Source organism: Epinephelus moara, chromosome 21 (genome assembly GCF_006386435.1).
Source record: "Epinephelus moara isolate mb chromosome 21, YSFRI_EMoa_1.0, whole genome shotgun sequence".
NCBI lineage: Eukaryota > Metazoa > Chordata > Actinopteri > Perciformes > Serranidae > Epinephelus > Epinephelus moara.
In genome coordinates, this window is record NC_065526.1 from 17,378,336 (window position 1) to 17,394,703 (window position 16,368).

Below are 16,368 nucleotides of genomic sequence, written 5' to 3' on the forward strand. Positions count from 1 at the left end.
GCAAAGTTTCATGTCTCTACGACATACGGGGCATGAGATATGCCCATTCAAAGTTTGCAATTTCAATCGGTTGCTATAGCGCCTCCCTTTGGCCAATTGATGTAATATTGCTTCATTCGTGTCCTCCCATGACCCTCTACCACTGTGCCAAATTTCACATGGATTGACCAAGTCAGTGAGGAGAAAAACGTGGAACAGAGACACCCACACACAGAGTTTTCATCATTATATAGTAAGATTAATAAGCTGATGGCACACTAAAATGTAAGGGGATTCCACCAGAAATAAAAACTCATAATTATACCATTCTCATATGGTTCTAAGAAAACTCCGACCAATCACTGCATTCGGACCAAGCCTCAGTATTATCTTCCTTGTTTGTTGCCAGTCACCAGTACTATCTAATGTTAGCATTTACGTTATATTATAAAACTCATCAGTCATCACTGACGCCGGATAATTTTCAAAACACCGGGGTTGCGTTTGACTGTGCAGGACAGGCGATGTTATGTTTAGTTTGCTTCTAATATAACATATAACGTTATATATGACAACACAGCATCCAGTTGCTAATGGCTAATGTTAGCGTACTGTAGCGTAGCCTCTGAAACATTAACTTCCTTATGCGTTTCCACTTACTAGTAACGTTAACGCTACTATCTAACATTAGCACTGTAACCTTATTCTAAAACTCACCAGTCATCACTGACTCCTGTTGAGTTTTAAAACTCTGGGGTTACATTTGACTGTCTTGGTTGTAACTTTACACTCGCTCTCTTCTTCCGTGTAACTAACAGTACCTTGCCAACGCCTACGTCTATCATAGACGTAATGAGGACGTAATGGAGGAGGGGGGAGTAGGCCTTTGGAGGGAGGTGGAGTTGTGGGTGTTCAAATTGTTTCTAAGTGCTGTGTGAAATGCAAGAAATGTCAGAGTTACTTCAATTGAAAGCCTGCATAGGTGTAAGTGTGTGGAAATCTTTTCTACCAGTCTGAACTCTTAGTGCCCCCCACTCAGCACAGACTAGACACTCAGCGCCTCATCACACTGCTAGCAATAGTAGCAGAATGTAAATAAACTGCGCTTCTATTAAGAAGAACACAGCAGTTTTGGTGGTTGCTTGTGGTTGTGGTTGTGGTTATTCCAACAGCCCTAATGAGGGACTTTCCAGGCGAATGGCAGCCATCAGACAAAAAATAGTATGTACAAGACAGTTACTTTTACAGTCAAACAATTAGGGACATTTTATCTTCTGACAAGATCGTGGCGTAAAACAGTAGCAATACATTGTCGACTTCATGAAGCAATCTATCAGGAATGGACTCTTGAACATATCCTAATGGCTAATAGGGCTGCAACTAACGATTATTTTCAATGCAGATTAATCTGTGGATTTTTTTATCGCTTCGGGTTTTTAACGGTGAAAAACATATCAGTGTTTCCCCAAGTCCAAAATGACATCATCAAATGACATGTTTTCTCCGCAACTCAAAAGCCCTTTTTAAATAGGAAACTTGGGCAGCTCGGATCAACTCGCCAATCCGGCTGTGTGTGTGTATAAATGCTCACAGCTTGCCGAAAATCTGGCAGTGTAAAAGGGGCTAAAGATATTCAGTTTACTGTCACAGAGGAGTAAAAAACAACAAAAAAAAAAAAACACAGAATATATTCAAATTTATGAGGCTGGAATCAGATAATTTTAACTTTTTCTACAAAATTTCTCAAAACGATTATCAACATGATAGAATAGAAATTAATTTTACAGTTGACAACTAACCGATAATCGATTCGTCTTTGCAGCTCTTTTTGCCAACACAGCGCCTTGCTTGATATCGCTGCACTCGAGTTGAGCCATTTTCAACTTATTTTGCCAAATGACCCAGGGCCATACGGTTTCTATTTATTGACCATGTTAAGAATATAGCTCCCAGGAAATATAAATATGTCTGCTGAGGAAGCTACTTTCTAATTTTCCTGTGAATAGAAGATACTATTTTACCTTTTCCCTTAACTGTCAGCTAATAAAGAGATTAAACTTAAGCCTAATAGATGGTGGGCATCTGAAGGGACCATGAAGGCCAATGAGCACACACACAAAAAAAACAACCCTCCCCTCTTCCCCCACCCTCCTCATGAAAAAAATATTGCTCCGAGTCACAGTGTGGCAGAATTAAAATGACAATGTCTAAATATGAAAATTCAGGCATTGCAGACCACCACGGCTGAATGAGCGTAGCGGAAACATTGGTGTAATTATCTGTGTTCTAATTATTCTCCAATACAAGAGACTGGCAGGAGACACATTAAAGACTGTGACTGAACAGGCTTCTGAGTTGCTCTGTCCATCACTGCACGAGTAAACTCAAACCTGATGTCTAAGCAAGCCTTTCAAAATTTGTTGAAGTGCTGACATGAAGGCTTGCTTCTCCCCCTTCTCCTCTTACTTCATAGCAAATTGCGATAATGCTTTATTCCTCTTTCTGGAGAGTGGGTGTGAATACAAATAGGTCAGCAGCCCAACCCCCCCTCCACCACCCCCCTCCCCTTTAACAGGGCAGGCAGCAACAGCAGCAGAGACGGCGTGATGTGGTGGGAGAACGTGCTGCCACCAAGCCTGGAGCTGCCTATCAGAACGAAAAACACACAACTCACAGCGCTACGTCCCGTTCATCTTCCTCCTCCCCCGCTGCTCTCAACCCTCCAGCCCTCTCGCAGACAACACAACGACAGCCCACAGGAGCTGCTGAATGAGGAGGGTGAGAAAAGGAAAGTGGAAAAAAAAGGAAAGCGAGGCACATGGTAGGGGGGAGGGAGGTTAACATGAGAGCATGTGAATTAAAGAGGAAGAGCGAGAGGAAACAAGGATCCGCGAGGAAATAGAGGCTGAACAAACAGAGAGATGCAAGGCTTGTGCATCATCCAGAGATGATCTCGATCTATCCGCTGCTGCTTTGATATACAGAATACGACAGGCGAGGACAGCGAAAGGACCCTCGGCTGCAGCTAACTGTCAACCACTCTATACTCCCTTTGGCAAAAGGCAGCAGCAGCAGCACCGTTAGCATCAAGCCTCTGGGGACAATGCGCCAAGGCAGATGGAGAGACTGCAACGCTGGAGCTCTGACACATGTTCTGCCCATGCATGCACACGCAGACACACTTGTGCATGCATGTGGTAGTTAGCTTCGAGTGGCAGGAAGAGGACCAAATTTCTCCATCCTTCTGCGTAACAGCCACATGTGGGCTGGGTTAAAAGAAGAGGATGATTTGTCACACGTTGAGAGGGAAATAAATGAGGACCTGAGTCGTCAAGCTGGAGCTGTATGTGATTTGGCTACAGGGACGAAAGGAGCAGTGACCAAGAGGGCAATTTGTGAGTGAGGATTGTAATTCATCACAGTTAGCAATGATGGATGCCAGAGAGAGACGAGTACTTGGATTAAAATGGGTGAGTTTATGCAGTTAAGATGCAAACGCACATCAACACAATGCTGAAAACAAAAATTCATGCTGCAAAATACGAGCCCAGTTTTGATGCACAGTACAGGATGTGAAGGGTGTGCCCTTTTTTTAGGGGGAAACGTTCGCTTCTATTTCTGTTGATGCATGCAAGAGAGCTAACAGAAGTCTTTTCAGTGCTCCTGTGAGCTCTCACAAACCTCTCTTTGTCTTGTTGGGGTCCTTTAAGAGGGTAGTCTGTAATTCAGTAAAAAACTGAGAGACCACACTGCAATTGAGGGTGCTAGCAGCACGCAAACACAGACTGTTCTCTCTAAAACCATTTCTCATGTGGATGCTGTTCAAGAGCAAAAGAATGTTGAGCTGAGAAAGCAAAACATATTCTGTTTATTCTTGTCCTGAGAGCCATATAAGATATCCCTTCAACAGAATACACAAGGATTATGTAGCCAGAAATAAAGTTCAGTGTACAATCAGTAATCATGAGGCTGTGAAGGGAACTTCTATAGTGAACAGTATATGGAGTTTATTTTGTTCTGCATTGGCCTGCTGTGCTTCCCCATTGAGTGATAAAAATGTGTGCACTGTCTGAGAGGTTTTTGCTTGGGAGTTTGTAACATGCTGATATCGACACTGACATAGAAAAGCCGGTTGATTCTTCACAATTTGTTACAGCTAGTATTTTACAGTCCCTTTGGGATGTCGCAATGTAGCTATCACAGCGATGAATGTACCCGCGGATTCTGCTGCTGGACCAGAACTCTCACACGCACAGTGACAGGGCTAGCATCACACCTCTAACAGGTTTAAAAACAGAGGCGAAATGTTCCTATGTGGGTGTGAGATTATGATGCAAATGTTAACTGCTGCAGCGAGGCTTCTGATCAAGCAGCAACCTATGAAGAGAAGGGAGGAGATCACATTGTGCTGTGTTAGCTCATGCTAACCAGGCAGGGAGAGGAGGGCGAGAGTGGCTCACAGAGTCAATGACAGAAATGGCTGATGGTCGGCAATCATCAGCTGCTGCTGATGCTCCACCATGTTCACCAGCTGATCGCTGACATCGCACGTCTGCCATTTACTGCCGGGCTGTGAGTGTGCCGTTTGTTATTGAGGCTGTTGTTACTGAAAACATCTGCCCAATGAGAGCGGTGACAGTGAACCGCTGTAAAACCAAAATGATATAACACCCCACTGAGTTAAGGGGAAGTGCAGATTTGGGTCATTGACCTTTCACGTGTTATTAATTCATCTTTTGGCAATATAAAAATATTGAATGTAGGGATGCAAACAATTAATCGATTATCGATTAATTGTCGATAAGAAATTACTCAATTAAAATAAATTAATTGCAATTAATTGCGTTTTTAAACCCGTAATTCCCTGCGTGAGGGCGCTCTTGACGCACACGCGAGAACACACGAGAAGCAGGGCTCTGACGAGAACAACATAAACACGAAGCAGCATGATGAAGCGGACAAGACGGAGTGCAGTGTGGAGCCATTTTAAGTTGGTTAATGACAACAAAGATGCCAAATGCACAATATGTGGTAGTATTTTAAAGTACAACAACTCCACAACTTCGTTGAATTACCACCTGAATACGACACATTCAGTCGTGCTACATGGAGCGAGTGGATCGACTTCACAGCCCACAATCACCACAGCGTTGGGACGGACGGTATGTGACGCTGGGAAAGCGGAGGGCATTACTCAGCAAATATGTAACATGGTTACAACAGACATGCTGCTGATAAACATTGTTGATGGACAGGGATTTCGAGAGGTGATAAACTACATCGAGCCAGGGTATAATATCCCCTCTATAACGACCATAACTACCCACATGGAAGCAAGCTACATGAGGAAGAAGGCGGAGTTGAAAACACAACTTGCAACCGCGAATGTGGCCCTCACAACCGACTGTTGGACTTCCTTAAATACAGAAAGCTACATCACAGTTACATTAAAGTAGCCTACATATTATTGCATTCTTCTATTCAGGACTGTATTATTTAATTTTCTATTCAGAATTTATTTTTTTGCTGCTAAGAGACAGCGCACTCATTTATTTTCATGTTAAAGTAGCCTACATATTGTATTCTTCTATTCTATTTTATGCTGCTATTAATGTTTCCCATGTCACAGATGAGAGAATGCCCAATTTATTTTCATGTTAAGTAGCCTGCGTAATATTTTGATATTTACTGTTCAGAATATCTTTGATATGCCACCAAAATGCTATTGCCTGCCTTCAAGTGTATCCCAAATATATCCCAAAATAAATCTTTGCTTAAGGAACATGATTTGCATTTTTTTCTGTATTTCATAAGGAAGATATAGCTTTTTATGTTATGTATAGATAGAACCTATTGATTCAGAGGGAAATTCAGCTTCTCAGGAAAATCGCCGCTTATCAATTAATCGATGACTGATCGATAAGATGAAATTATCGATTAATGAATTAATCGATAATTTGCATCCCTAATTGAGTGTGATGGCTATGATGAGAATATGTTACATGCTGTATCAATCTCTTTGCTCACACATGTCCCGTTTCTCCTCTGTCTCATAGGCAATCACCAGCCGTACAGCATTAGAGCGGACTCACATCTTACAGCTGGCTTGTTGGACAACAACACTGTCTGTGATGAGAGATCAACATTGGGTCCAAGTCCCTTAAGGAACCCATCACACACACTTCACATTGCCTCAAGGGATCAAGGACTGGTCAGAAGCTGCTGACAGTAGGCCTTGGGAGCGTGACACCTGTCTGAGTGAATTCCTCCTGCTGAAACCATGCAGTGGAGACGACGCCACTGCTGTACACACACAGCTAAATTTCTCTATCTCCTCACACTGTTGGGTCTGTTGGTCTTTCTGGTCCAACAGGTGTGGCTGCCTAAGCTCACAGGTATGCCACGGTGGAGAGGCCACCCTGTGGTGTACGGAGGGGGTGAACTGCATACCACCAAAGCCAAATGGAACATGAGCGCCCCACATTCAGCGTGGAGGTTTGTCATCGTCCCTCAGTCGACTTTCAAGGCTGATACTAACAACAGCTCCCCTGAGAAGGTGGGTGTCTCCTCACTTCAAGGAGACCCAACTTTTGAAAGCACACCAGCAGCCAACACTAGCCAAAGTGTAGAGGGAGACCTTCGTGACAATGTAACCCATGGGCCTTTCACTTATATCATCAACGAGCCAGACAAATGTGTAGACAGCGGACCTGCGCCTTTTCTGGTGTTGCTTATAGCCACTGAGGCTCGGCAGGTGGAGGCAAGAAATGCCATACGGCAGACGTGGGGGAACGAGAGCGTGGCTCTAGCTCTGGGATTCATCCGGCTGTTTCTGCTGGGGAAAAATGAGGGAGAGCTGGGACTTCTACAGCAACGGATGCTAGAAGCAGAGAGCCGGAGGCACCACGATATCATTCAGCAGGACTTTCTGGATTCCTACAAAAACCTGACCATTAAGACATTGATGGGAATGAACTGGGTGGCAATGCACTGCCCAAAAGCCGGCTACGTCATGAAGACTGACAGCGACATGTTCGTCAACACGGAGTACCTCATTTACAAGTTGCTCAGACCAGAACTGCCGCCTAAGAAGAACTACTTCACAGGCAATAACATGAGAGGCTTTGCACCCAACCGAAACAAAAACAGCAAGTGGTACATGCCCCCTGAGCTGTACCCAGGTGAGAAGTATCCCACCTTCTGCTCTGGGACTGGTTACGTCTTCTCTGGAGACTTGGCGAGGAAGATCTATGGCGTATCGCTGAGAGTCAGCCGCCTGCATCTGGAGGATGTGTATGTGGGAATATGTCTGGCTGAGTTACGAATCGAACCCACTCCTCCGCCCAATGAGTTCCTATTCAACCACTGGCGGGTGTCTTATTCCAGCTGCAAATACAGCCATCTCATAACATCGCATGGGTTTCATCCCAACGAGCTACTTAAATACTGGCATCACCTGCAGAGCAACAAACGCAACGCCTGCATCAACCCAATGAGAGGAGGCAGGGCACACTCAGGCAGAGTGTACAAAGAGAGACAAGCACAGTAACTGACAGATATCAATGAACTCCACTTGTCACAAGCTCCTTGTTAGATGCAAATAATGTTTTAATCTCAGACCGTTCTGTTCTTAACATCAAGGGATTAATCCAAACTTTATCCACATACTCACTAAAATACAAATTCTACATCAATGTTGTGTGAAAAATCTACAGCTATTGCCAATTTTGTATAAAAGAGATTAAAATGTTTCTATGTCTGGGACAAACCACTGGAGATTTTATGTACAGTTATATTTTACAACAGAGTGAGCTGTGTTTCTCTGTGGTGCAAAGGCTACTTTTTTGTAATGATGTGAGATCTACTGTCTGTGTTTTATATATGCTGCCTTACAAGTACGGGCCACTCTAAAACTAGAGTGGACAGGGTACAGTGCCAATAAATGTTTCCACGTGTGTAGCAAAAAGTCAATCAAGTCATTTCAAAAGACACGAAAACATGAAGTCAGATACTACAGATTGTTGCATATCGACTTGGGAATTCTTGTGTGTCAAATGACCAGAATGTATTGCAATATAAATTCTGGAAATTACATATAAAAGTTCATTTAAGGTCAAAGCACGAAATTCCCCTTGTTACTTGAGTGATGTATTGTCTCATGATAAAAAGAGTTACAATGGTAAATGATGACGCACCTCTAGAGACGCTCTTAAAAATGATAAGAGAAAAAAACTTTCCATTCGGTGGTTTATGCTGATCCTCTTCAAGATACCAAAACAGAATGAGCAATATTTTTTTTCATAGACTGAGTACTCTATTCCTGACTTTTTTAAATTGTGGTCACTTGTATTGACTTCATTTAGAGGGTAACTTGGGTAAAATTTAACCTTGACCATATTTTCCTCTGTATTGGTGTCTAAGTGACTAATGGGAACAACGATTTTCGAAACTGTTGAGCAAGCGCTGCAACCAGCAGCTGTGAAACAGGCTGCAATCTAATGTGAATTGGCAATTGAACGCTGTCAGTTTAAGTCCGCTTAAAGTGTTTTTGCCACTGACAGGCTCAGATTGTTATTCTAAGTGTCTGCAAACATTATGGAAAGGATCCCTACAGAGATAGACGTTTTTGCCACAGCCACATAATTGCTCTCGCCAAACGTACCAAACTCCATTTAAATAAACAGTTATTCTATCAGTGTGAACACACTTCATTAAAAGTCAACAGAAATAAAATAAAACATTCAGAAGCCACATCTTGGTTTATCTTTCAACTGTTCCAACAATCAGCAATTCTGGTTAGAATTACCGTTTCTTTAAACAGAGTCAGGTGGGTTTGACCATAGCGATCTCAAGGCTGTTTCTGGTTAAACAAAATGGATCATACTCTTTATAAATAGGCCTATCTCTGTAGGGATTCTTTCCAAAATGTTGATAAAATTACTGTTTACTGAAAAGGAGTCTGATGAGTTTGATGATCGCCATTTCGGGGCTGTTTCCAGTTAAACAAAAAAGATTCTACTCTTTCTACTCATCCCTCTTCAATGAGTTCTGCGTCTGTGTACGTCTGTATACTCCGTGTTCAAATAAATACGGGCGGTCATCAAATTCAAATGGCTCATCCAGATCCAGTTGGTCAAAATCGGGTAAAAATTCAGCCATGACTACTCCAAACAGTTGCATTTGTAAGCTCACTCCAGCAGTAACTTCCTGCAACAACTCAAGTCTTGCGAGACCAACTGCCATAAAACACCATAGACTGTATAGTAAAACACCAAAGAAGAAGAATCTCGCGAGACGTGAGATTTCAGAGCCAGACTTTCACTCTCTGAGTGAGCGTTTTGACTTGCTACAACAAACATGTCTGAATTTTTACCCGATTTTGACCAACTGGATCTGGATGAGCCATTTGAATTTGATGACCGCCCGTATTTATTTGAACACGGAGTACACGGAGTACACGGACGTACACGGACGTACACGGACGCAGAAATCATTGAAACTGAAGAGCGGACGAGGAGAGAGAGGGAGCAGCAACAGGCAGAGGAACATGTCTAAATCCAGCTAAAGGTAAACACAGACGGTCATTTCTCCTTTCCGTTATGTTGTCGGATAATCATACTAACAATCCGAGCCTATCTGTGTTGAAAAAAATGCACTTTAAGTGGACGTATTTTGATGTTGTTTGACACTGTCCCAGTGCCCTATTTTTTAATACAGCGCGCGCTCACGGGCTGCAGGCAGGTCCGCCCGAGCTTCGTACTGGAGAAATGTCAAATATTGAGCATCCTATCACTCATTTAGACAAAAGTAGATCGGAAAATAGGGCCCAGGTTGAAAAAAACATTAGTTCCCCTTAAAAAGATCTGTATCTTTAAGTGCTTTCCATAATGCATTCAGACACTTGAAATCTTCACTTGAAATCTTCACTTCAACAATCTGAGCCTAAAAACAGATGTAGTACATCAAAGGTGCATAATTGCCCCGAGCGGTTACATTGCAGCCTGTTTCACTGCTGCCTCCACACTAGATCAACTTTAAAAACTTCTCATGTAGGCAAAAGAAAAGAAAAGAAAAAAACATGGGCAAAAAGCGCCCTGGTAGAAAAGTACAGACGTTACCCTTTAACTACTTGAGAGAGAGAGAGAGTAAGTGGGTGTCAACTGACTGATGCTGTGAGTCATTACGTGGCAATAATCACAGTAAATATATACCACACAATTTTGTTTTTACTGCTGTAAACACACAGAAGTCATCATCACAGAGGTCACATTGAGGCTTCGGTTGGCAGCTGCTCTAACAGATACCAACAAATATAAATGGGTATTTCCTCCATGTGTGCAAAATGAAACTCACATGCAAAGAAGCTCTGGCTTACAACACTAACGGCAAACGGCTTTTGGAGTTTTGTTCTTACCGTCACTGACTTCAGGGTCATGCCGTGGTAGGTGCCCATGGTGTCGATCTTGAAACCCTCCGTTTCTAAGAAAGCAAGTGTATAAAATATAATGATTTTAAATATGTAACAAGTTTGCATCTTTCAATTCTTACACTCGCTCAGGGCATATTGTCATTTAATTTTATTTATAAAGCTCAATACCACAAACCACAATTTGCCCCAAAGGGCTTTACAGCTTACAACATGCCTCTGTGCTTGGACCCTCACATTTGATAAGGATAAACTTCCCCCCAAAAAAACTTTATCAGGGAACCTTCAATCTTATCTCTACTATTTTTCCTTATTACCATGTCATCCCTACTGTCTGAATTTGCTTAAAAGTAGAGACCCTGTTACAAACACAAGTGCACAGAGGATTATTACTGCTGTACTCAGAGCTGAAGCTGTGATATGACTGCATATGTTACAAGAAGGGGTAAAAAGGTGAGAGTGTATGCAAGAGACAGGAAGCAAAAACGGCAGACACTATCAAAGGTGTGAGAGTACGCTAGTATGAAAGCAGCTGTGTGGCTGCGTTTCACAATGGGTGGAATTTACACTAGGCTGCCCTGCCGGCTTAGTTGACACAAAGATAGTGGTATCAGTGCACATTTTAACAGGTCATGAGTGACAGATGCAGATTATTGACAGGCATGTGCAACTGAATACAATCAACTATTAGTATGTTTCTACAACATCGATGTGGGTGTAGAGCAGCTTGAGGAACTGAATCAGGAACTAAAAGTTTCTTTGTGCCTTTTTATTTTCACATGCATATTTGCATTTTTGCCAAAGAACCGTGACGATGAGGCAAATTAGACTAACAATATATTAAAAGACTGACAAGTATGACATGCAATCTACACAACAAAACGAAAAACTGTTGTTGTTTTCCTGTAATTCACTGTGACTCATGCTGTGATGAACAGGGGTGGGGGAAATAATCATTTCTTAGATGCACTGCAATGTGGACGAGGGCGATTCAGCATCGATTCTCAAATGTCAATAATCAGTTATCTTAATGTTTGTTATTAACGAGATGTTGATGGAACGGAATAGGCTGAACTTAACCAAAGGCAGCAGTTGCAAGCATGTTTTAATTTCATATCTAAATAATTATATTCACAAAGTGAATGTGAAGTAAATTGTGAATAGTGTATACACCAGCACCCAGAGACGAAAGTTAACAGAAAGCCAGTAGCTACTAACAGGATACTGATTGGTACAAAGCACTGTGGTTCAGACATGAATGCATTAAGCGGGATTTATACTTCTGCGTCGAATTGACGCTGTACCTACGGTGTAGGCTATGCGTCGACGTAGAGCCTACGCCATATCCTTCGCTGTAGCCTGACATGCACCTTCCCAAAAAACGTAACTACATTTCGCAGCGACGCAGACCTCCTGTCTATTTTTGTCAGCTGAAACCATTTCCCTCAGTGGAAACAAACTTTTATTTACTCTTATTACACATATAAAAAACAATAAATTGTGAAGCCAATAAAGCCTCCACAAAAATAGCATTTTAAGTCTTGTGTGTGATTTATCCTGGCTGTATTTGAGTAAAGAAAATCTCAGCACGTCGCTAGGCTAAATCATACAATGTAAAACGCCATAGGCTTGTGCTAATAACGTTAGCATGTTATATTTGTTTGGAGAACATGTTTAGCATATGACAGTTGTTTTGTCTGTGAACCTCGTGAGTTGTAATGGAGCCAAATTTTGTAACATCACCTTTATTAAATGTTGCTGTTGTCCCAGGCTTCATCTGAGTAAAGGAAAAGTCCGCTAGTTACTAGGCTAAACTATACAATGTAAAATGCCATAGGCTTGTGCTAAATACATTCGCGTGTTGTATTTGTGGGGAAAATGTGTCCAAGCCATATATAGTATGTGTTTTTGGTGTGTTTTTGAATCAACGTAACTTAATGGCACGTCACAGAAACCCCACCACCGACTAGTGTTTTGGAGGTGTAACTGCAGAGTGACACAGACACACCACCGCACAAGTAGAAATGCTCACGACAGCGCACGCCACCTGCGTAGGTTATGGTGTACGCTCTGCACATAGCTGTCGTACAAGCATAAATCCTGCTTTACTTGAAGCCTGACAAAAAGGATTATCATGTAATCTCATGATTCTCGTATGAACTCATGACAGCACAAAAATTCAGCTATCGTGAAAGGTAAACGTTTAATACCAGGATTGTACGTCTGGATTCTGAAACCTCTCTTTATTTTTATTTTTTTTAAAGAAAAGCTTAGAGCATTAAGGTTTGCCAACTCAACACTTAGTCAGACCTGTTTTTTAATTATGATCAGGTGGAACCCACACAATAAGCTGATTACCTTTCATAAAGATATAGGTTTTAATTATGCATGCAAACAAAGCTGTAATTTATATGCTCCAAATTCATTCTGGTTTGGCCTCTCTGTGTATCAGACAAAGGCTCCATTCACCGCCCTTGAGGCATCCTACACCTGATGACGCACAGAGCAAACAGGAGCAACAAGCACTCGTTTCAGCCTTAAAGAGGACCGATTATGCTTTTCCTTATTTTCTCTCAGATATCATGTTAATGAGGGACTGGGGAGGTTGTCTGGCAACAATAAAAACGTAGCAGCATTCAATTTAAAGGGGGAAAAAAAAGGCAGTGCGGTGCACCTCATGTTTTGCAACCTGCAAAACACTTTCTGTGTGATCGGGGCCTAAAGCACATAAATATGTTGTGGTAGAAACCCAAAATACAAGTATGAGCCTGAACATTAATATAAAACTCTGTACAATGAAACCGAGAAAGCTGTGGTTTTCTCTTATTTGCTTGAACCAGCAGGTATCGGATTTTGCCTGAAGCATACAACCTGCTGATAATGGGTGAGATGGTCTATAGAGAAGCATGTCTATCTTTTACAAACACATAAAGTTGAAAATCACTGGAGTGGTTCTTCCTGAATCCAAGAACTCCACTGCTCCATGTCAACACATTATTCCATTATTGCATTAACACTTCCTGTCTTTGACTGACATGTGTGACCCCACTTACAGGTGACATGTGATCTGTATCTAGGTAATTACGTAGATGACACCAGATCTTGGGCTTTTAACTTTACACCTAAAATTAATGACTGCTCTTGTTACCTTGATTTTATCTGCACTGTGATCAATATGTAAATTATTTGGGCAGCGAAGCAATGCTGCTGTATGGGCTCTATTCTTTTTCCTGCCTGACATCCAATCACACTCCTGGTTTTGGAGGTGGTCTGATTGATGCAATGTGCTCTGCTTGCGTCACACCTCATCTCTCATTGAAGCACGTTCATTATTTCCACGTGTAAATGGGGTGAATTGAATCTAAATTTCGCACAGAGTTATGCTCAGGCAACTCTGTGTATTCCTTAACTGCTCCACACACCTCGCCAAACACACACTCTCTTTTGTCAACGTTCAGGACTAAAATTAGCTACAGGAGCACAAATCAAACTCACCCTCTTTTCCTTTGAATCGCTCCTGATCGTATCTGTTGTAGGCAGCTGGGACAGGCTGCTTGTTCCTTAGGGACGGGTCCTGGAAACAACACAAAACAAACAATTCATTACTTTACACACCTGCCAGTTCACCGCTAAATCAAAACCTTAGGGGGCGATCACACAGAAATGAGACGCTAGAGACGCGGACGCTTCAAAGACGCTTGAAACGCTGGAAGCGCTTATTCAATGCGCGCTACCTACTGGCATCTGACGCTCAAAAGACGCGTTTCATCTCGGTGTGATCGCTCCCTTAGTAGTCATCTATAGACTTGCTGCTGCTGCGCGCGCGCACACACACACACACACACACACACACACACACACACACACAGGCATTTATTTTGACTTGTGTCTGACCAAATTTAAACTTTCTTGAAATATATAAAACGCACATATGTCGTTCTTACCACTTGAGTAGTGTTCTGTGCTGGTCTCTGCTCTGGTGCTCGGCCTTCTTCTCTGGCTTTCACTGACTGAAGGATGGCGAAGATGTTCTTGGAGAAGTTCTGCAAAGAAGCAATACAGATGAGGATACAGTGAGTTCAGCACCGCTGCACAAAAGAATTGATTTTCTCCTCATTTGGGGAGAGGTGGGGGAAATAATTGATTCTTGGATGCATGGCAATAGGGACGAGGACAATTTGACAGCAATTCACAAATGCTGATAATCGATTATCCAAATGTATATTAATGACGTGAGGCTAAAGCCTAGTTCACATTACACTATTTTCACCACGATTTTGATGTCGCAGAGGATCTTGAGAGCTACCTTGGGTCGCAGGTGAGTCGGCAGATAGTCTGCCACGATGAGTCCTCATGTGTGAACAAGCCTACGAGCAAGTTGCCCCCTCATCTGTGACTGGGACTGGATATCTGGCATGCTAGAAAACAGGAGAAGTCTGACACGACTGACAACGAGCATCAGCCAACGAGAGGCGGGATACGTCCCACGTCAGCACGCAGGAGGACGGAGGAAATGTGAGGAGGACAAGCCATAGGGTTGCCAGGTCCGCTTATTAGCCGCGACTCTGGGCTTGTTTTTTTTGTAACGTCTTACAAATATTGGTAGTCGCAGGTTGCGTTTTTTTGGGCTTGTTTCTAAAGTGGAGTTGCTCTAAACATCGCCTTTCTCTATATATATCTGTTGCTTCTTTTGGGCTTGTTTCCATAGGCCTGGTTGCTTGTTTCACCCAGAGACGAACATTAACAGAGCAAAGCAGCGATCAGCAGTAACGTTAACAAACAAGACCGGCTGACCAACACCCTGCAGCATTTAACAACTTAAACAAATTCTGTGGAGATGAAAATAACTTTGCTCAGTCTTTACCCTGAGGTGACAGTGCAGCAGAGAAGCTGCTCTCCACTGCTCCACTGCTAGAGGCGTGCACACCACCCTCCCCTCATTTTTTCATTTTCATACACTCGAGAGACAGTTACAGGCTCTCAAATTAATTCATCCATCAGCATTAATGCTGTTTACATGTATTATTCAACAGTACTTGAATTGCATACTATTTCCTGTTAAACGATCAGTATGCAATCACTGGACACTACGCCAGCATAAATATCCCACAGTGGGTTAGTGAGCAACCACAGATGGATACAATCCAACTGGCGCTCCCTGGTTTAGAGGCTCTGGTATGGAAGCTGTTTGGCTTCTGTGAAGTTGAATAGAAAAGGGACCTGGACAAGAGCCACACTGTATGCAAGGAAATTCATCTGTTTTTTAATTATGGGTCATTTGAAATACTGAAAGCTATGTTTTAAAAGCAGCGAGTAGTCACGCAGTGAGAAAAATGAATCATGTGTAGAAATAAAACATTTTGATGCATCGATAGTCATTTCAGAATCAAATCCTTCTGCCCTCTGAATAGTAACCGAATCGTATTGTGAGGTGCCTGGAGAGTCCTGTCCCTATTTGCTGAACAACAGTAAGTGACATACATTAGTTTCAGGGTCTTTCATGTGCTTTCAAGTAGCGCTGCCCCCCGCTTAGTTGCAGCTGTGCCTCGTCAAAATAAATCAAACCCTATATGACTGGACCATGAGGGAATTTAAATTGAAAGGACAGACACAGGAAGTGGCCACGCACAGCAGTCAGAGAGGAGTCACGTTACAAACCAATCACAGCCGACAGATATCTTTCACTTCTTCTGTAAATATTCAGTCTGATAAATACGGAAAAGTTGATCATGTTAGTGCAGGGCTACCCAGAGCTTTACATCTGTCCCACAGACAATAGGCCTACACACTTATAAACAGCGCCTAGAAGAAGATCAGCTCTGCATACCAGGACTTAAGGTAAATAGGCTATATGATGCTTGTTAAGGTTGCTTAGGGGCAACCTGCTGCCCTTGAAAGCTGGCACAAAAAAGGCACAGGAGTAGCGCCCAGCACCCGATCTCGCGCTTTCCAGGCGGTTAAAG

The 16,368-nt window shown here is 42.6% G+C and overlaps 2 protein-coding genes across 4 annotated transcripts in view; one reads left to right on the forward strand and one right to left on the reverse strand.

Annotated features, from left to right (window-relative positions):
• The window catches only part of LOC126383029 (beta-1,3-galactosyltransferase 2-like), a 10,016-nt gene extending 1,910 nt beyond the window's left edge, over positions 1-8,106 (forward strand). For 2 of the 3 annotated variants that reach the window (XM_050033403.1, XM_050033404.1), the window contains exon 3: positions 6,036-8,106. In XM_050033403.1, the coding sequence (XP_049889360.1) occupies positions 6,260-7,528 (1,269 nt within the window). In that variant the 5' untranslated portion in view covers positions 6,036-6,259 and the 3' untranslated portion in view covers positions 7,529-8,106. Of the gene's footprint in view, positions 1-2,658; positions 3,450-6,035 lie in introns of those variants that run through there. The other variant, XM_050033402.1, reaches the window with a different exon arrangement.
• cdc73 (cell division cycle 73, Paf1/RNA polymerase II complex component, homolog (S. cerevisiae)) overlaps positions 1-16,368 on the reverse strand; it is a 40,923-nt gene that overhangs the window by 18,289 nt on the left and 6,266 nt on the right. The window contains exons 8-10 of the mRNA XM_050033395.1: positions 14,350-14,448; positions 13,901-13,979; positions 10,394-10,458 (exon numbers count right to left, since the gene is read on the reverse strand). Coding sequence (XP_049889352.1) covers positions 10,394-10,458; positions 13,901-13,979; positions 14,350-14,448 — 243 coding nt within the window. The remainder of the gene's footprint in view (positions 1-10,393; positions 10,459-13,900; positions 13,980-14,349; positions 14,449-16,368) is intronic.